General features: G+C 43.4%; 1 protein-coding gene across 1 annotated transcript in view; it reads left to right on the top strand.

Moving 5' to 3' along the window:
- The window catches only part of LOC147666280 (alpha-N-acetylgalactosaminide alpha-2,6-sialyltransferase 2-like), a 225,207-nt gene that overhangs the window by 162,468 nt on the left and 41,427 nt on the right, over positions 1-21,312 (top strand). Inside the window, exons 2-4 of the mRNA XM_086949163.1 lie at positions 11,265-11,357; positions 18,647-18,701; positions 19,480-19,651. Coding sequence (XP_086805289.1) covers positions 11,265-11,357; positions 18,647-18,701; positions 19,480-19,651 — 320 coding nt within the window. The remainder of the gene's footprint in view (positions 1-11,264; positions 11,358-18,646; positions 18,702-19,479; positions 19,652-21,312) is intronic.

Here is a 21,312-nt window from a genome sequence, read left to right as displayed (position 1 = left end):
TAAAATGCGGGATATGGCGATGTCAGGTAAGTACAGAAAAAAAAACTAATTTTGTTGCGCATGCTGCATCACATTTGGCGATGCAGCGCGGGCAACGAAATTCGTTTTTTTTTCCGGTACTTACCTGACATCGTCCGTATCCCGCATTTTACAACCCCCACCCTACCCCTCCTCTGCCTGACGTCACCGCCCGGTGTAACGCCCTGCACGAGCCGTGGCTGGTACACTGTAGTATTAAAGATGGTTTATGCTAACAATTTGACTTCACCAACAGCATCCCAACAATGGCCTTGAAAAAGTGTGCTTACTCAACAATGGGACAAAACTGTTGCACCACGATGGTTGTCACCTGGCCAGTATTATATCAGGGTAGCTGGTATTTTTATGCCAAGGGCAGTAAAACTCAAATATGAGAAGCATTAAAAACTGGCACTTTTCCACTCTGAAGTGTAAACCTAAAACTTAAACTACGTTTTAAAAATGACTTCAAAAGTATGTTAGAGCTGTCTAACTTTGTAAATAATTATTAAATAAAACGGAGACAAAAATGTCCTTGTTTAAAAAGAATACAGAGAATTTTATACAAACTTTCATTGAACAACCAGCCAATAACACATCTTTCAGACCAAACCCAAATTATAAAGAATTATGTAGCTAAGCTTTAGCAACTTTGAACATGTCACTCTGTCCATGTGCAAATCAGGAATTGCTTCTGAAACAAGCTTAGGGTGGGTATGGATAATCAGTGTAACAGGCAAAAAGTTTTACTAGTAATAGCATTCCTTTCTGTGTTGAAAGACACTTCCTAATTATTTGGACTTAAGGAGGGAGTCAAAGGGTACGTGACAAAGAGAGGGAGTAGGAGGAGGAAGGATATTCGAGTGCAAAGGAGGGAAAGAGAGAACTAATAAAAGAGACAAAGTCACGGATCCAAAGGCAGATGGACACACATATGTGTAGATGGTGGAGCTCGGCCCCCTGTTCATTACTATTACTCTAAGGTCCAGCATTTTGCCAGAAACTCTTTCAGAAATCCAACACACGAGTCAAACTGTCATACTTCCCTCAAGCGTCCTTCTTATTTATAGGTCTGGGTATTCACAGCTGTCAAACGACTTCTGTGCTTGATTTGTAAAAAAAAAATAAAAAAAAGTGCCAGTGCCCACGTCAGAGGACCACTGCAGCTTGCACCCCTCATTACTCCTGCCAAAGCTGCCAATGTCAGTACAAACACAACTCCTAAACAGCACACTCCTACAAGAGTGACAACTGAGACTATTACAGGCTCCCAAAGCTATACGAGTGGCTTGGGCGGCAGGTATTGGTTATTTTCAATGTATATTGACTCAATAAACAACTGTGATTTTGCTCATCCCTAAATAAGACACACAGTGCTATCATCTGGCAGATTGTCATCAGCACTGGTGTGGACAATTAAGTGCTAGTGCCGAGCACTGGAAACCACCTGCTCGAACTAAGCATTGCAAAAGCACCCTTTGCCAACAATATGCATATAGTGGGCGATGGGTTTGCCACCTTCAGGCATTTCTTTGATCAGTCTTTTTTCCGCACTGTGTTGATCTTTATCAACCACTTGCTGGTTCAGCCCAGTATAGTATTTCTCACTCATGCAATACTATTGAATGTTTGGGTGCCTCTGCTCGAGTTCTACTTTCAATGAGATGCCAGAAAGACTACTTTACAACTATAATCCTCTCTGTTCTAGCCTGCTGGCTCCCTTCTGTGTGTTTCGCTCTTGTTTCATAACACCATCGCTGCTAGCGATATTTTGCTGCTGTGCTGTAATTTTCAAAATGCCATTGTTTATGACGAGCTGGGCTCGTCATCAGTGTTTGAGGAGGCTACACCATGACGAGCCCAGCTCGTCATGAGCCTGGAAGGGGTTAATGCTACATGTGTGGGCACGGTAAAGCCAAGCCTGTTGGATTTGCTGATGGTTTTTGGTGATGATTTAAAACCTACTGAGCAGGTTTACAGTCCAAATAGGTCCATTTTGGTTCTGATCCATCCTGAAGACCACCTTCTGCTCGGCAAAATGTCACTATTTAATTTTGGATATATCTAAGGCACAAGCTACCACAATAGCTGCAAGGCACCTGACGAGGACGGAAATGGGAAGAACAGCTGGAGGAGAGGACAGAGAAAAGATAATGGAGTGGACGATCTGGTGAAAATGTTTAGAGAGCAGGGCATTGTTGGGTGTCTTCGGAAGGAGGTGACAATAATGATGTCCCTCAGATGTTGAAAATAAATTTTCAAAGGTCTCTGTGAATCTTTACCACTGGAGATGGGGCACTCCAACACACTTGGGTCTCAATGCACACTGCTCCTTGAACTCTGCTAACACCCACGCCTCTAGTGGGAACTGAACATACCACCCTTGCTTAGGGCGTTCCGTGCATTCACTCCCCAAACCATCTATCAAAATATAAGACATTGAGTCAACATTACACTCACAAATGTTTGCGCATTATGTACACAGTACTGCATGGAAGAACTCTGTTGTACGTGCCCCAGTACATAAAGCAGGCTTCGGGCAAACACCTAGCGAGACCCTGGGTCCATGCACAAGCAAATACTTTTGTGCTCTGGTAGAAAATCGAGACCTTGAACACTTGAGCGCACTCTGGACATGGTGCACTTACACAACATTAAACCTAATGCCCTTGCACCTCCGAGGCCTTCTACTCCTGCACACACAGAACCCAATGTTTGTGCCTCATTCTAGAACTTTCTTCTCTAACGTTCCTCACATAAACGTAAACAACACCGATTTGAATACAATAAAATTACTGCCAGGACATTTAACAGAATAAAAAAAATCTATCAGAAACACCAGCGCTTACATTGCCTTACACACTACGCCCCATAAACCATTCTGCCTGGTAACAATTCAATACATAATTAGTAGGTTCTGTTGAGTCTTGTATCCCTGCCATCCATGTGCTGGTGTGAGCAACGCCTCTTTATTGGCAGCCTTGGAAGAGGGGTTGCTAATCCGTCACAACCTGAACCTCCCCTGCAACTGTACCCCAGAGAACTACCTACCCCGTCAATCTACAATAGAACAGATCCGCTAAACTGAATATGGAAGCCCCATAGGTACACACGCGCATCATTTTGTGCCTGGTTCCACTCTGGTGCACAACTCATACCCAGACTTCTTTTACATATGCAGTAGCATTTACTGACTGCGCAGCATTACACTGAACATTTCCGCCGGTACTAGACTGGCACTACTGAGTTTAGGCCCATCGGACACACGCTGGCATCCCCATCCCTGATTTAGGGTTCTTGGCACCAGACCTCGTGGTCACAAGTTTCTATATGTCTAAAACACCTTCCCCGGCAAGGTTCACAGCCTTGATTTGAAAAATAACAAAAAGCACCCTGACCAAGCATGTGCCATCCTCAATCCCACTGTAAAACTTGCAGTCCGGTCACGCCATATAGATTACTCTCTAGCTGCCATAAACAAATGACCGATGTAAATGAACACCCACCAGAGACGTTCACAGCGAGATTTACGACGCCTATTGTTTGCTCACCAGATCATGTGACAGGCTGCTCATTTTCATTACCGGCCTCTTTAAAGAGACCATCCAGTAAAAAAAAAAAAAAAAAAAGAAAATGTCTCTTTACTCTTTATTACAGTGACTAAAGATCGACGTCAAAACTGGTGTAACATATTTGCTTCCCAAGAAGAGGATGCCCCATCATTGTGCAACCGCTGCCCCCACTTGACACTGCTGTGAATCACTTGAACTTCCAGTAGCCCTCATTTCATGGGAGCGGAGACGGTCTATTGCCTTCTCTCTCTCCTTGATAACAAATGAACGGTTTCTCTGTGGATAGCAAACTGTGGGTCTCTTCTGATGTCTTCTGGGTCTCTTCTGAAGGTCTGAGAGTCTCGGCTACTGCTACTCTTGAGGGAGACTGTCTGATGCTTGTGGACCCAGGTGGTCTTCTTTGTCAGGCCATACCCCATCCCTTTTTCTTATGCAGCTTCCTCAGCAACTCCAATATTTCTGAATCAACCTTCTTACTGGGAGCCTTTTAAGGTTTGGGGTTTGACAAGGCAATACTTAGATAGATAGACAGACAGACAGACAGACAGATTTGGATCCACCCCTTTGAACTATTGTCTTTCTTTGGCCGGGCTCTTTCAGCCATTGGCTTGATATGTTGCCAATCATGTCTTAGATAAGCCGTGTGGAGTATTCATCTCTCAATTAATGCTATTGGCTCCACTTGAGGGCTTGGCATTACACTTCACAATGCACAACTTTCCAAATATAGCCATTTTTACTTGAAATGGAAACAAAAAGCAGGACTACACTGAAGGTAAGGGAGCCTTCAAAAAAGTCCAATGTTGTTTCTTTTCTGAGTTTAATGTGTGTATGCTGCAACCTAGGTCTATTGGCTTTGACAATGCTTGTTTTTTTTTGGGAGACAGGCTGTGCGGTTGGTTTTGACAATAGTGTAAATGTACTTTACTTTTCTTGGACGTCTGTTCTTTTTCTTGCTTATTCTTCAGTTTCTGCAAGTCTTTAGACCTCATTGTCCGTGAAAAGACGGACAAATTACAAATTCACGTACCTTTAAACCTTGGCTGCTAAGGGGTTTTCCCGCTGTGCGCTGGAAATTGAAATAGTCCATGGATCATGACAAGGTCAACTCGTCATAAGCACAGCTCCACTGTGTCTCATGACGAGCTGACCTTGTCATGAGCATGGAAGGGTTTAAGTAGTATGGTATAGATACCACAACAGAGGATTGGGAGTGAACTGCTCTGCCACCTGCTCCTACAGAGTGCATAGACGACCCAGGAAAGAAACACAGACTGACATTCCATATAGAATCACCTCCCAGGCTGAGCAGTAGCACACAGGCAGACAGGACAGTTAGTAAACTAAAATACTCTGTGACTTGTTCAGCCTGGACATATCCTCAATACTGAACCCTTTTCTACTGGGTCCCGCCTTTCCATACTGCGCCTTCCACAGTCAAGACTAACACATCATCGCAGGATACAGGGGCATATTACCAACAACTAGCGATAATTATCGCTATGTTGGTTTAGCGGTGATATTTTTGTCGCCGAGCTGCGGCTATTTTTATCGCTTAGGAACCTTACTATTATCAAGGTTCATCTCCTAAGCGATAAAAATCAGCCGAAATGCATGGATATCGCTGAAAAGTCAGCGATATTCATGCTTTACCGAGCTAATGCTCTTAGCCATGTTATCCACCTACCATTGGATAACTTGGCTAAGAACTGCTATGGGGCAGGTGTTAGCTTTTGGAGATAATTGCGCTTAGCGCGAATATCTCTAAAAGTTGGTAATAGGAGATAGCGATGTTAGCGACTGTTTCCAGTCGCTAACATCTTGGCACGCCCACTTTGCATGTCATTAGTGATAAATATCACTGATATGCAAAGCGGGGCCCAAGATGGTCGCTATCTCCTACTAGCTGTCGCTAACTGGTGTTAGCGACAGCTAGGTAATAGGGAGATAATGTTATCTCCGCTTTCTTGGCTTTTAAAGCCAAAAATGCGGAGATAAACCCCCTTGATAATATGCCCCACAGTTTTTCATGCTGTGCCTTTCTCATTCTTGACATCTCTCAAACCCCCCCTCACCCCGCCCCCACATCCGCCCCCATCCCCCGCCCTGCGCAGAGCACTTCTAAACTATGTGCGCAGCCCCTCCACGCTATGCCTTCCTCAGTCTCGACATCTTCCCAGTGGTGAACATGTCTCCACTGGACCCAGCCTGTGCGATGTAAGCCGCCCTTCACCTGGACCTCCCTCCGGTCTGAACACCTCTTCCCATCAGTACCGGATTAAACCCTGTGGAGGCCCCTAGGCAGTTGAAAAGTCGGGCCCCCTTTGTACATTATTTTCGAATACCCAGGGCATCGGATTGAAATCACCCAGGCACTACCCTTGCACTGCAATGAGCCCCTTTATTTTTTAAACTGACAGGCCACTGGAAAAGTGACATTCCGAGCCAGTCGTCGGTTCACGTCAATGCAAAACTGTACTTGTGCAATATAGTGTTTGCAGTATGAAGGCGAGGGGCATACAGTCTTTTGACAACCTTATAGGGACAAAAAAATCTATTTGCAAATTATGAAGGGACTAAAGAACGCTGGTTGTTTCTAAAAACAGATAGAACATCATACCTGTGCCAGATAAGGTGCCTTGTAACACAGATGCCGTGACCTCCTCGCATCCCACTCACTTCGAATCAAGTTTTTAAACTTTATTAAATCTACGTTGTGATTCAGGCACTTCTAGTATGAAACGACGCACGAATTGGCTCGCCTGACCCCGTGTTTTGGGGTCTTGGAGACATGTTAGGGGAGAGTGTTCAGAATAAACTCTCCCCAAATGCACATTTAAGCTGGGCATAACCCGGGGTTTTCTTTCGGGCACTCCGCTGCTTTTCAGCCCCAGGAGCCCCCGAGGCCGCCGCATTCCAAGTAATAGGAGATAATATATCGCCCTCACAAAGCTCTCCTTGTTGCTCGGACAATAATGGCTTCCCTGTGCTGCTCGTGCCAACAATGTAACGCCCCCACCCCCCTACGCCCGAGTTCTCCGTAGCGGGACCGCGCCGAGCCCTTACCCTGCCGCGCGCCCTCGCTCCCCTCGCGCCTCCTCACGTCGGTTCCTGTGACGCAGTTAGTATTCTGGCGGTTGTAACCCTATCTGTATATCGCGAGCTACCAGAGCAGGGGTCAGGTGCCGCCCTCTTCTCTGCACGTGCTACAAGACCAGTACACCCCAAAATGTGAAGAGGCAGAGGGGCTTCTATCGAAATGCGAAGGCCTCCAGTGTCAGCAAAACACAAGAAGGACCAGGACACAAAGCATCACCTGAATTTGCTTCGGCCCTACCATATTTTCGAAATCCAACTGCCACTCAGGAAATCTTCCTGGTGTCTTCTAGGCAAGTCAACCTCTGAAAATGGGTACCATAGAGAGAGAGGCTGAGTCCTAACAATGTTCAGTTTGTCCGAGATCATTGTTTTAGAACGTGTCTCACCTTTTTAAGGCATTTCATCGCATCCTGGTCCTGGGTCTGGCCTTCTCCAGCACATTCCAATACATTTCTTTTACTCCTAGCACCATATTACTGAGCTAGGACTCAAGAATGCTGAGTAACCCCCGCTTTGGACCTGTCTTCCACACTTTACTGCTAGGTGTTTGCTCCATCAGATTAGGTAAATTTATTCGGTATCACAATTTCCTATTGCACGTAATTACATGTCCAGTGCCCTAGGGCACAAGAAGCCTATTAAAGAAAGAGCTAATGTTTTACAGCACGTACACCAGTCTCAACCCAAAGGGTGTAGGAATGTTGGTGTCGCTGCTTGAAACAGGAAGAATACTGTAAACCGGGCTTTACACCTCCCATTCAACTACCAGCCAGATCCCATGCCACAGTATGATCAGGCCCAAAGGCAAAGTCAGAAGACGAACAGTGACCTTTTGTTCCTTTGTTAAGGAACCCCTTAAAATTTTGGTTTGCAATCTTAGGGAGGGCAGGCTGAAATCCTGTTGGGAAGCACCAGCACCTCTTGTACCACAGCGTCAACGAAAGGCCTTCATCCTCTTAGTATGGAAGCTATGACGCATTCTATGGCATTTTTTTTGCTAATGACGTCCTTATTTAAAAGTGTAATGGTCTATGTGCTTGATTTCTGCTGAAAAAGTAAATCATAGTTGATTTGGCCAAACCCTGTTAGCAGCATATAACATAACGTCATCAGATGCTATACAGTTCAGTGAAAGTCTCCAGAATGGTTTTCACTTGAATTGGAAGCAATCCATCCACTAATTACACACTTTTTGCCATTTGCAGGAACTGCCATTTATGTGTTCTACACAAGCGCAAGGGATTGGTATTGCAGAGACCAGTCAATTTGCTGAGCAGAATAGCAGATGTGACATTTTGAACATGGGAGGATAGTAAAATCCAACCAGTCTCTTCTGGTTGAAACCACACCAAAACGTGTTGCCACAATTTTGTAGAAGAAAAATACTGACGCTTAATTTGTACTTGGGATTCTGAAACGCAAGTCTATTGTGTTAAATTCGAATTAATGTGAATGAATTAAAGCACTTCAGAAAATTTTGTTTTGATGCTCGTTTAGCATTTGTCTAGACAGTTTTACATGTACAGAAATAAGGAATTGCATATAGCCAGGTTTTGCTACATTTAATTTCTGTTTCAAGTTCTTGTTTCAAATAGAAAATACAGACTTTATTTTTTTCATCCAGTTTTTTTATTTGGCCCTAAAAATGTAGCAACCATAAAGTACTGGGCAGGTTGCAACCATGTAGTTGATGCAAAGCTTTTGTGGGGCTTTTCAATGCGCTTATTGTGTATTGCATTTGTTGTGTTTTCTGGTGGTGGTGGGTCTGGACATTTGTGTGTGTGTGTTGTGTAGGAATGGACTAATTCGCAGAAGTAGGGGTTGTTTCATCAACAATTCACCTCATCATATAATGCAAGTAGTATTTTTCAGAAACTAATTCGAAATGCAGAACTGCTTTCCAACATGTGAGAGAAGGTGCTTTTAGTGTATTGAGTATATCTATTTATTTTGGTGATATATTCTATCCCTAGGGCCACATCGCTCCTTATGAGATGAAAAGATCCTGTCTTGCTTGTCTTTATCACACCAATCAAATGTTAGTTGTTGGTTATCTTTTTTTCATTGTCTGCTTTTTGAGTGCTAGGGCGATCCAGTTAAAGAGCATGTGTTGTCTATGTCTGTGAATTCAGACATTAGAATGTCTTGTATTGTCATACAATACCAGTTTCAACCTGTGGCGTGTAGAGGCTATTAAGGTTCAGTGCTCCTATGCCTCAGCCAGCTTTTCATAGAATGCCATATCAGCGCCAGGATACCCTTTCGGGAGATAATGCACTTTACAAATACACATAAAATAACATAACATTGGTCTCTTGGGTTTAAAGATCTTCTGGAAAACAAAGGCATATGTGATAATGTAACTCCTTACCTTTATTTTTAATTTTATTTCAGGTTTTATAAGAGCTTACAAGCCCTTTGAGCACCAGTGCTAACATAGGAAAGGAAAAGATAGACGAACACAGTACAATAAACATGGGTCTCAACATGAAACAAAACACATTTATCTAAATGAAACAGTGGAACAGATACTGAGAAAATAATCTTTGGCCAACGAATTGAACTTCAAAATGAACAGTACTTGGGCACCGGGGCTTTGAGGAAAGTAGATGCTCATATTGAATATTGAATAAAACATCGAGGTACACGGACTAAGATCAAACAAAGGCTTAAGAAGGCCAGACCTTACCAGGGTCTCTCGGTGTGGGTAGTTTTAGTTGCAATCAGTGTGTACAAGGAACAGCGAATGCATGCCACTTATGCGAAAATTTACTCACGAAAAGAATGGGAACAGAAATAGTGACACTTTCCTGTAGCTAGACCGAGGAAGGTAAGGAAATAGTTACTAAGAAGAAATATCTTTAGATCTCTTTGGAAAACGGATATGCAGATGGTAGTATGGGTGGCAGGGGGGAGAGTTTCAGATTTTGGGTGCACAGCCACAGAAATATTTTCTGAAAGTACATATTTTTTATTGAAAATCGTGTTTTCAAGTAATAGAGAGTCTCTTGCTTTGGAGCTGCAGGGAACCGCCGAAGAACTTCTATTTCTTGGCAGGGTAGCCCATGTGTGTTGTGGAAGAGGTCAAGAGGATGAGTTTATGCAAGGACAATCGTTGATTAGCTGTATTCAGTTTATTCAATCTCTCAGACAAAACAATAATCGACAGCCCTGTGAAAAGCATTGCTATGGCAAGGAATAGTCAGGGGCTGTTTGCCCACACTGGACCCACAGTATGGCGCAAACTCGCAGGACCCTTTAGTGTGGGTCTGCCCCCATCCAAGTTCTGTATTGTTATACAAACGATTGTATGTTTTTAAATGTGACTATCTTCAGTAAAGTTAGTAGTCAGCTGTACACGCTTTAAGCATGTTTGCGCCTAGAAATGAGTAATGCAGAGCTGTGTTTTACAAGGGTAATTATCAGTCACGTTACAAGTCAAGGATTTCCAAGAATGTATACACGAATGAGGTATGAACCACAATCCGTTATAAGGTCATGGAACCACGAACCACGAAAATGCTCACGATATCATATCTAAGTACAGTAACAGGTGTTCTATGCCTTATTAATGGTCACATCGTCATTTTCTCCAGAGTCCTTTCAAAGCTCCTTTAGGGCTCCTTCCGATGCACAAGGTCTTACAGCTGTGGATATGTGAAATAAATGTAGAATGCACGCCAGCATGTTATGTGCTGAACGCATATGTGATGACATTTAATGAAGGTTAATTTTAAAGCCACCCTCGTGGTTTAAAAAATGTGGTACTTGGCATTTAGATTTCTGCTTTCCTGTACCAAACTCCCGTTGTGCAATACATACATATTCTACCATTCATAGTCCTTTATCAGCTAAGAGCTTGAAATATATAGCAGGGGGTATTTTATTTCCTATATTTTTTGGTCGGACCGTCACCCTTCCTTGAAATAACTTACATTCTTGGTATCTTGCTGTTTCATATGAAAGATATCATATAGCTGGAGACATGGGAGCTAAAAGCAAAGTCTAATGTGAAATCAAACTTATCTGAAAATGTTAATTTGTTGCAAAAACATTTTAGAATCAGTTTAATGTAAGTGAGAATAAACAATCACGTGGCTTCCAATATGTAGACCAATGCAGGGGTATTCTATGTTTCTTTAATGACATTTAGATTGCAAAAAATAAACATGTTCCCATAAATATCTTGTTTCTGCTCATGACTGTTCGTTTGAGGAAAAATAGACCAGAAGCATGAAAAACCAGTTTTTGTTTCACTGCTTTGTTTAAATTGCGGCTGTAATTATGCTCTGTGATATGTCTGTCATCTTTGCTGTTGGCTCTGGTAGCAGGTATTTCGTCAACACAAAACGTAATAACATATTACAGTTTAGCAGCTTCCTCATTTTGTTAGAGACGTTACAAGTCACCAGTAATAAAGAAATTGGAGACAAGCTTTTATACTGGGACTACAGGCCTGCATCTATAATAGAAGAAATTACAAGATACAGACATGTTCTCTCACCATGTAGATTAAATAAGTGTTACCCTAGGGCTGAGGCTCCATGCTTACTTTCTTCATATTTTGTGTTGTAGCTCCTTGCAGCAGGGTGCTCTGCGCTTGGGATCCAAGATTCTGTTCAAGCAAGCGGAGACAGCCAGTACGAACCAGGAGACTGTCCACAAAAGGTGAGTGGCTGGCAATGGAAGGTTTGTGGCCCACACCTCATGCAATTCATTTACAGCACATGCTTACACAACCCTTTAAAATGTCCTTGATACCTGCTTTCGACAGTCATCCTTGTACTTCCCTCATTATAAAGTGGATTGTCGCATCACTTCATAAATCTAACCGCAGGTATGTGCTTCTCACCAATAGGTCTCAGTTGAAGTACCTTCTTTCAACACCCATCACAGATCTCAATTGTGGTACCTAGTTCCTGTCAAAACACTGTCCCACAACCCTCTTTCATTTATGGTACCTGCCTCTCATCACCCTCACCTATCTCTCCTATAGCAACTACCTATGTGATTTCATACGAAAATAATGACAGATAATAGACTACAACAGAGGGTGGTCCCGAGGGCCAAGAACAAGCAGGCTGACAATGGAAAGTGGTCGGAGGGGCTCTGGGCAAGCACATACATAACGGAGGACTACCCGGAGGGGTTAGGATCAAGCAGATAGACAACAGAAGATGGTCAGGAGCGTCGGGTCATTGACATTTACTCTCCACATTACTCTGAAATGGAACAAATGTCCAACCATTAGGTGCGCTGCAGCAGCCAACGGAGCAGATGTTTGAGCCAGGGGAGATGAGACATCAATCCAGTCAATCTAAATTCACCTTCTGTCATGAATGCAGACTGTGTGAGTGCACCAGCCTGCCTCATCCGCAACATCATAAAGGCTGCCTTTGTATGCCAAGGTCTGAGCTTTCTTTTAACACGTGGAGGACATTAGAGAAGAGAAAACAAATCCAATAAAGTCTACCTTTTAGTCAAACCTAGAAAGTATATACTTGTTGTGTTTTAAACAGATAAGCTGGGAAGTGTGGGCACACGGAGCAGGGTGGGTAGGTGGTGGGGAATGAGGCATACGAGGAGATAGCAAGAAAACACATGCACACCCATGGAGTGTGCAAAGGAAAATAGCAACGTTTATTGATGTGAGTCGTGGAAGGATACAAGTCATTCCATCAATAGAATGGTAATGGAGCAATATGCTAGGTGAGAAAGAAACACAAGACGAGAAAGGAAGGCCCCTGAAAAAGAAGCAAGCAAATGAGATTTTTAAGAAAGCCAAGCAACGGCCTGACCTAAAGCCCGCTTGCAGCATTGGTGTTGTACACAATGAGTTTTTTCAACTTCTGAAACCCGTCTGTAGGCGAGAACTAAAAAGTGGCCTAGAATGTTGTTTTTTTCTAAAATGGCTCCTCTTATGCAATAGTGAGGAGAGAGGATTTTGGAAGCACATAAGAGAAAAGGGCAGGAGAAGATTTTTAGAGTATGAAATGCACTCTGAAAAACTGAGGATGCGATTAATGGCAAGTAGAGGTAGTATTAGTTAAAACGTACACTAGACCCAATACAGCTGCTTGCATCAGTTATCTACCAGGACATAGTAGCTGTGGCAGTTGGAATATCCAGTGGCCTGACAATAGCCCCCACAGCCCTCTGCAGTGTGGGGCGAGGGGGGGGGGGGGGGGGGTTGGTTGGGCGAGCTCCAGTGAACCTCCTCTGGCACGATCGTCGGGCCCCGCCGCCCGACCTGATAACTCCTGACTGTGTCCAGAGCGTGGGGAAAGAGAATATCCTAACATGCACTCTCTAGAGCTTGTAGAAATGTCATGGATGCTTTGCTATCTATTATACAGGGAGGGAATATGCAGTGCACCAATGTTAGATTTTACAGCACTGTTTGATTTCCATACTTTGTTCCCTGTATGTATGGAACCACATATTAATATGTTCCCCATCAGAGATAGAATACCGGACTAGGAACAGACCAAACCAGCATTCTCTAAACATTTGTGATTCAGAATGCCTTAGAAAATACCTTGTTGCATGCTACCCTGGCATGATTCAAAGATGCTCTAGCAGTGTGTGCTTTACAAGCGGCTGGTAAGAGGATGGCTTGGAAACTTTGTATACCATTATTTGCACCATTTATACAAATACCATTCATCATAAAGGTGACAGTACTTATGCCACCGTGGCCCTTGACGCCATCTCTGAGTCCAGTCACCAAAGGGGAGGAGGTGCAGTGTTACCTCGGTCTGTGATAAAGAGCATCTTTGGCCTTCTGAAAGACAGATTCTGGTTCTTTCATAAAAGGGGGATGCATTGCAGTGTGCGCCAAGAAACTGCTGTAATGCCATAAGCATGTTGTGCTATGTTTCATAACATTGAAGAAGCAACCTCCCACCCCTTGTCATGCAAACCAAGGTCAGGATGTGACTGCAGCTGCAAAAGGAAGGAAATGCCAAATAGACATTCACCAACAGTAAATTCAGAGATAAGTGCCTCAACACCTTATATGTTTTAAAAAAAAACACAAATCTATATAGTTTAATTTAAAAACATAAACCTGCTGTTTAGGAACAGGTGTCTTTAGAAAATCCAAAAGGAAAGTAAGCATGTCTGGATATTATTCAATGATCATTTATTACGGTTTGCTTAAATTCGCAGAATTAAGTATTCCACTTGGAAACGCCACCAGCTGGGAACTTGTACAATGACTGACTGAACAATTACTAGAGTGAAACCCGCTGCACGCCTTCGTTGCTCAGGGGGCTATAATGCTTGAATTGTTTTCATCCACAAGTTGATCAGTGTGATTTACCTGTGCCAGCCCCATCTCCCTCAGCAGCGTGGCTCCTCGCACGTCGTGCCGTAGCCACCTTAGGCCCAGGGATACCGCTGAGGCTGGAGGCTTTCTCACTCTACTCTTGGGTACAGGAACTCATTCCACAGCAGCAATATGAACTCTGTGCAGCTCTTCCATTGATGATGTCATCTGCTCTAGGCCCTTGCCTCCATTGTAATGCCCCGTGTAATCTTGTAAATTGACAGTGTGACAAGTCAACACACGAGCAGCACAGGCCAGCCAATTTGGGTTTCCTCATGGATTGTTCCGCAAATGCAGTCCCTGCCTCGCCCGTTACCTCTCTTTGGGAATCCCTTGCCTGTCCCTAATGCTCCTGAAACCTTTCTAAATTGCCTCTCTTAGGACCCCTACTTTTTTCCCCAGCATGGCTCTCAGTTGTTGACAATGGACCATCAGCATTGATATTTCAAGAGCCCTGAATTCCCCAGGGGAGGTGGGACTCCACTCTCCGCTAAGTCTCTCATGGAGGAGCCCTCATCTCACTGCGTCTTGTTTGTCCAGAGGGAGAATGCAATGGTGGCTGCATGGGTCTTAGCCGGCACTGCTGGCTTCTACTGGAGGTTATGGCCACGTGTTGTTGGCCGTATTCATGTTGTATTTGTCAAACTCTACATCAATGCCTCCTTTTTTTCCTCATGTTGTGAGGGGAAATCTTATAGAAAAGACCTTGCTTAGTCTTCATTTGCAAGGGCCTTTTATTATCAAGTCTGAATGCCATACATATAGTCCTTTGATTGAGATGAATTCAAATGTCAGGAAATGACTTTCTATTCGCTATTGTACGTTGTATCTCCTGGATTCCTTGCCAGATCTTCTTTTTGGAGGCGTCAAGCATATTTAACTTATCACCATCATCATCATCCACAACACATTCTTTCGACAAGAATTTTCAAATTTGATGTCAGAGGACTTGCTTCCTTTTCCCACCTCTTTCCTCTCTGGCGCTTGTCTTGCCATTATTTCTGTGCTTTCTCCTCCTCCTGTGCACCCCTACTGTGTACTGTGGGCTATCTGTCCAGCAATGTGCTCCTTGGGCTTTTATTCCTGGTTGTGATGTGAATTTGCAATGAACACCGAATTGCAAAACAGGAATTGGTACATTGCAATAGAGAATCCTAAGAAATCGACCCTGGTAATGAAAGTACGTAGTACATATGGATTTGCACTTTTGAAAATTTCAATTTGGAGTTTATTGCAATTACCGATTCTCACACAAATGTTTGCATGTTACTCGCCAAATTCCTTGAACTCTAACATTTTACTGTCCATTAACTGGAAGAGTCTGTGGATCACGGTATGACGGGGCCGTAGACTACTAGGTGCGCTTTTTACATATCGACTGGTTTGTGACCCCAGCTTCATGTTGAGATTTGACTGATGTAGTAATCAGTTGCTTTACAAAATGCCCATTCTCAGAGATTCACAAATGTTTCTGCCTCTTTATTATTCATGACGCAGGAGTCCTTTTTAGAGTCCCTGTGATTGGTTAGAATTTATTGATGTGAGCTTGCTAGGGCCTGCAGTCAGTGTATTTGCATTCACCAAATGCCAACATTTTTTTAAAGCAGACCATAGAATTTAAGTGGGCAGGATCGGCTTTAAAGAAAAAGGTTGTGTGTACAATATACCTAATATCAAAGCAGCAGATTCAATCAAGTTATTATCAATGAATGCAAAAAATATTTTAAGAAATAATGTTAAGAACCCACCAACTCATTATTTCAAGCATCTCACGACTCCAACCGGCTGGTGGAGACTTTTTGATCGATGTTAATGCCATCCATGTCCATATAGTCTCCGTTACCTTAACTGCCAAATTATTTGATCCTGGATTCATGTTAAAAAGTTTAGAGCTAGGACAGGATTTTTGTACTGTATGTATTCATGTAACTTATTTATGTCTTGTATATATTTCATCATTGACCCCACTTATCACTACTTTCTCACTTAAATTGCACAACAGTCACCTTCATTTCGCCGCCATTCAAATGTATTTTGGAGCCATATTATGTTTTCCTGTAAATAACAAAGGAGTAAAAAAACTCTGCTTTTTGCAAATCTTTCTCGCTGATTTTGTGCTTTCATTGATAATAATACCGTGATTGAAGCAGCTGCTTTGATATTAAGTATATTATACACAGAGTAGTTGCACTACCCAACAGAATCAATTGTTCGCTTTAGCATAAATACCCAGGTTCTGAGGGATACAGGGTTACCCCATTAATTCTAATGGGTTAAAGAAAAATGTAACATTCAGCGAATGTCCTCAGGAGGAGCATGGACTACTGTAGTTCTCCACAATGCCAAGTGCACATATTCACAAGATGGAAGTGGTCCCTTGAGGGACTTGACATCAGATCAATGGCTTCCATCACAAACCGTTTATATATATTTCATTCCGATTCAGTAGGAAGAAGGGACGCTGATTTTGTACCCCCTTGTCATGCCAAAAATTGTAATCAGTTGAAAGTGCATTTTGTGAGTTCGCAAGTCTACTTAAATATTTACGGTTGCATAGTTTGCTACCTAACAAATTGCAGGTTTTGCAACAATAAAAATGCACAGTATAATAAGTGCTTGATTTGAGCCAGTGGATTCAGGTGCTCAGCACCAGCACTTAATTGTTAACAGCGGCATATATGACAATCTGCCACATGGTGGTGATGTCTGTCTAAATAACAGATGAGCACAAAAAAGTTGTATAATAATTAAATATACATTAAAATTGCTAATAACTGCCGCCAAGCCATTCTTATAGCTTTGGGGGCCTGGATTAGTCTCAATTTCCACACTTGTTTACCACTCCCAGTAAATACCAGTTCTGACACAATCTGCACCCCTAGATTAATTTGGGCAGGGCAAACATATAAAGGTTTACCTGTGTAAAAAGGTTGGATAAATTCCACTCCTGAAAACGGTTGAGCAGTGTGAAAAAGCACAAAGGATGGTTTGCACTTGTTTGTTCAGCCAACCTGTGATTGGCTATAGGATACACCACCAACAACCAAAAATGTTTGGTGTCACTGAGGTAAAAGAATATAGTCCTAAGTATTTGCAAATCGCACATCACCATTGGTTAGAGTAGCAGCAGGTTTCCGGTCTGCACTTCTGGTTTATATCTCTTGCTCCAACACTCTTGCCCCATTGCTTGCAATCCTCAACCTGAAAATAACCTTGGCAGTACCATCACCTCTTTTTCATTTGGAAGTAAAGAATCCCCTTTCGCCCTTTCTCTGTTGTACAACTTCTGAGCTCTAGTTTAAGGATTTTGAGACCCGCCTCATGCAAAAAATATATTTTGCCATTTGGATACTCCATTTTCCGTAGCAGCAATGGCATTTGTAGTTATCAACCACCCTCTTGCGGCCAATTTCAGTGGAGCTTCAAGGCAGTAGTCTGCATTGGCCATAATGTATCGCTCTGTCCATCGCTACATGCTCGTGAACTTGCAAACAGAAGTATAGGGGCCATATGGCTCTATATCACCAGGACATTATATTTACAGCTATGGGCTTTTCCTTTGGAAAACATCAGTATCAGTTGTGTTAGTCCAATTTGGTCTATTCGAGGAAACAAATGCACCCACTTTCATGGGCTTTCTTAAATGAAAACTTAGGGCAGTGTCCTAATCATAGGTATAAACCTGGCCTATTGATCCAAAAGCCGATTCTGATATGATTAAGGTTTGCATCTTTTGACGCGGAAATAAAAGCAGCCATTTCTTTGTGTATTGATGTCTTGCTTTAGAGCTAGGATTACTTTATTCAGCTGCTAAATACAACTTCCATATTTACTACTTTAATATCCTGTAGCCACCTTTATGGTAGCTCAATTATGTACTCCTGTCAATATCCTGTGAGATCTTCATGGACTCAGGGACAGGGCGGGTCTTTGAGCCAACACCGCCCCTCCTCACTGCCTAGGGACGTGATGGAGAACTTGTAGCAGTGAATATACCATCAACGGGAATAATCCAGAGCTGGTCCGGAGAAACACTATGAAGTAGGGGGGAATATCTCGACAAAGATCCGTGGTAGTCATGCTACAGAGATGCCTAATGGCAAGCTCCCAGAATTCAGTGCGATGACATCTATTTGATCCCACTTCCACATAAATGATTAAGGTATTATTCAGAATTTCCCATCAGGGTATAGTGAGTGCCCCCTCTGCACCTTAAACATGATTACAAATGATGTGTTGCTTGTTTCACAAGGCAGCATCACGAGTGCTAGTGATAAAGGTAAGCGCAAACTAACCTTTTGTTGAAAAACATCCTCAATGCCCTGACCTTCGCGGTGCACTTCTAATCACTAGTGACCTATCACCGCTGTACAGAAGAAAATAACCTATAGTCTAGCGTGTTAACGTGCTCCGTATAGAACCAGAATCTCACAGCCAGGTGCACAAGACGCTCGTCCCGTTAGTTACTAATGTACTTTCAACCAGTGGAAAGTGCAATTATGCTCTTTTGTGAAGAAGACTACAATTATTCAAACGTGAGCAGACAGAAGTTGTCATAACCAACTAAAATGCTTAACATGACCTGATGAAGAAGCAGAGCTAATAACAACTTCTGGTTTCATTGCAGAGAGAAGGTGCCAAACCCCTTGGAAGCCGGGAGGACCAATATTACCCACGAGAAGGTAAAGTAAAAGTGTAAAAAATACATTTAAGCTGCTATATCTTCTTTCTAGTAAAAAAAATCCCTCTATACTTTATTTACTTTTCTTTATTGTTCTCTTATCTATTATTTTTCCTTTAATTTTTCTTTTATTGACTACTCTTGATCTTCCTTCACTTTTCTCATATTGGATCATTGTAATTTTTCAATATTTGTTTTCTGCTTTTAACATTTTCCTTTTATTTTTCTGTTAGTATAGCCTCACCTCTTCTACACCCCCCTCTGCCCCCTCTTTTCCTCTGCTTTCCTCTTCTTTGGTCTCCACTCCTCATGTTCGCCTTCCTACGCAGCCTCTCTTTACCGCCCCGGTCTTCCGTTGACCTTCCCTACCTCTTTCCCTTTCTAACTGTTTCATCCTCCTTCATTGTTCTCTTTTGCACTCATGGTTCTGTCATTATTCTGATACCATCCTTTTCTTTCTTTGATCACATATCAGTGTCTTTCGGCTTAATCGTTCTATTATCAGCTTCTCTTCATTCTACTGTTCCAAAATGAATTCTTCTTTGTGTCATTATCAGCACTTCTTCATTTCATTGTTGTGTTTTTGTTTTCTCTTCTTTCTTTTATTCTCTAGCACTTGCACGCCTTCCTCTCTCTCTCTCTCTCTCTCATCACTATTGCCCTTTCCATTCCTTTCTCCCTCATTTTGTGTGACATGTTGATCTCGCCTTTTCCCCTTCTCGCCCACGTATCGTGTCTATTCCTTGATCTCTCAGAGCCTACTGTTCCTCTCTTCGCAGCCCGGCTCACCTTGCATCAATTCCCTGAAAACCAAATTGAAAAAAGACAGTCGCTATGGCAGTCTCGTCAACTTGGATGTGCCAGTGTTGATGTGGGACACACATTTGAAGTCGTGGGATCGACTGCAGAAGTGGAGCCCTCCCTATGGATGGAAGGATCTTTCTCAATCAGGTAAGTGACTCCTAGCACACCTACATCCTGGGCGGCTGAGGGGGAAGATCCTTCTCTGGGATCCTGATTTGAGAAATTTGCATCCTTCTCGTTATAGAGCTGGTCCTTTCAGGTGAGCACATTCAAGGCATATTCACATCCAGAAGGTGCGGGGCAAGTACACTTATCGCGTCACATACACTTATGTTATGGGAGCGAGATGGCATTTATCAGGAACTATGACTTCTGATAAGTCACATCCTGTGGATGAGGTGTCATGTCCATCTTAAAGGCCTCAACCATGGTGTATTCATGGCCAGTGGACCTGGTAACTAACCTTCTTAGGGACCCCAGTTATGGTGCATCTACATCCAGACGTGAGAGAGCTAATCCACCTTGCTGTCCTCCACGAAGCGCATTCACGCCTGGCGGGTGAAAGAGCATGTCCGTCCCATTTGAGGATCGTTCACGGCCCTGCATCCTCAGAAAAGAGCCTACACAATGCACCGTTTTAAAACTGAGGTCACAAACATTTAGCAAGGGTAGCAGTTTTTAGATAATTGTTGTTGGAACTTTCTTTGAAGGAATCTTCCACACATCAGGCATCTGTTGTCCCCTGAGCTGGCAAAGAAGAATAGAACCCACTCTCTTCCACTCAAATAATGTACAATCCCCTCCAGTCCACACACTGTCATTGGTTGAGGCACCTCTGCACCTTTCTGCTGCAGTGGAGGCTGAGTGACACTACGACTGATCTACATTTATCCAATTCAAGTACAAGGATTGTGACATAAACAGATTCAGGGTGAGAGAGAGGGTGGAATCAGTTAATGCAAAGTTCCTAAATGTTCTAATGTAGGACAGAGCTCTGGGGCAGACTCATTTAAATTAGGACACCGGGCAATTTGGAACCAGGATTCCTCTTACTAACACTGTGGTGCACTAGATGCATTTTTTGTAAAATACCCCTCCAACTCAGCCAATGCACTGCAAGCACTCGTGTTCTTTCAGAACTGCAACCTGTCACTGCATGCGCTACTACCAATGCAGTTCACAGAGGAGGTCCAGCAAAGCCCTATCTATGCACCTTAATCCTGCAGCTGTTTCCACTCTCCATTGCGCCTGCTGTTCCAAACAGGCACCCATGCAAAGTCGTAACATTTGCCTCATTCATGACCTGCAGGACCCCTCCTATTTCATCACTGAGGCATACACTCGGTGCTGCAATGTACATGATCGGCCTTTCTCCTGCCCTTCCAGTGCAGGGGCCTCTCTCCTGCCCCTCCAGTGCAGGGTCCTCTCTCCTGCCCCTCCAGTGCAGGGTCCTCTCTCCTGCCCCCCCAGTGCAGGGTCCTCTCTCCTGCCCCCCCAGTGCAGGGGCCTCTCTCCTGCCCCTCCAGTGCAGGGGCCTCTCTCCTGCCCCTCCAGTGCATAAGCACATGCACGCATTTGCAAGTGCACATCCTCCACTCCCTAAGCATGTCTAGCGGTTGCTGCGGCCTTTCAGTTTTGATAATATATCTCGGTTCGAGCCTGCAGTGCTCTTTTGTCCTCCAGGGCAGGTCGCCCACACAGCACTGACCGGCATCTCATTCTCTATCTCTGCCCTCGACTACTCTCCACACAGCTCTGACAATGCACCACTGTCCCTATCAACAACATCCTCCTGCCAGTGCTTTCCA

Source organism: Lissotriton vulgaris, unplaced genomic scaffold (assembly GCF_964263255.1).
Source record: "Lissotriton vulgaris unplaced genomic scaffold, aLisVul1.2 SCAFFOLD_991, whole genome shotgun sequence".
Classification (NCBI taxonomy): Eukaryota; Metazoa; Chordata; class Amphibia; order Caudata; family Salamandridae; genus Lissotriton; species Lissotriton vulgaris.
This window is presented reverse-complemented; position numbering and strand designations above follow the sequence as displayed.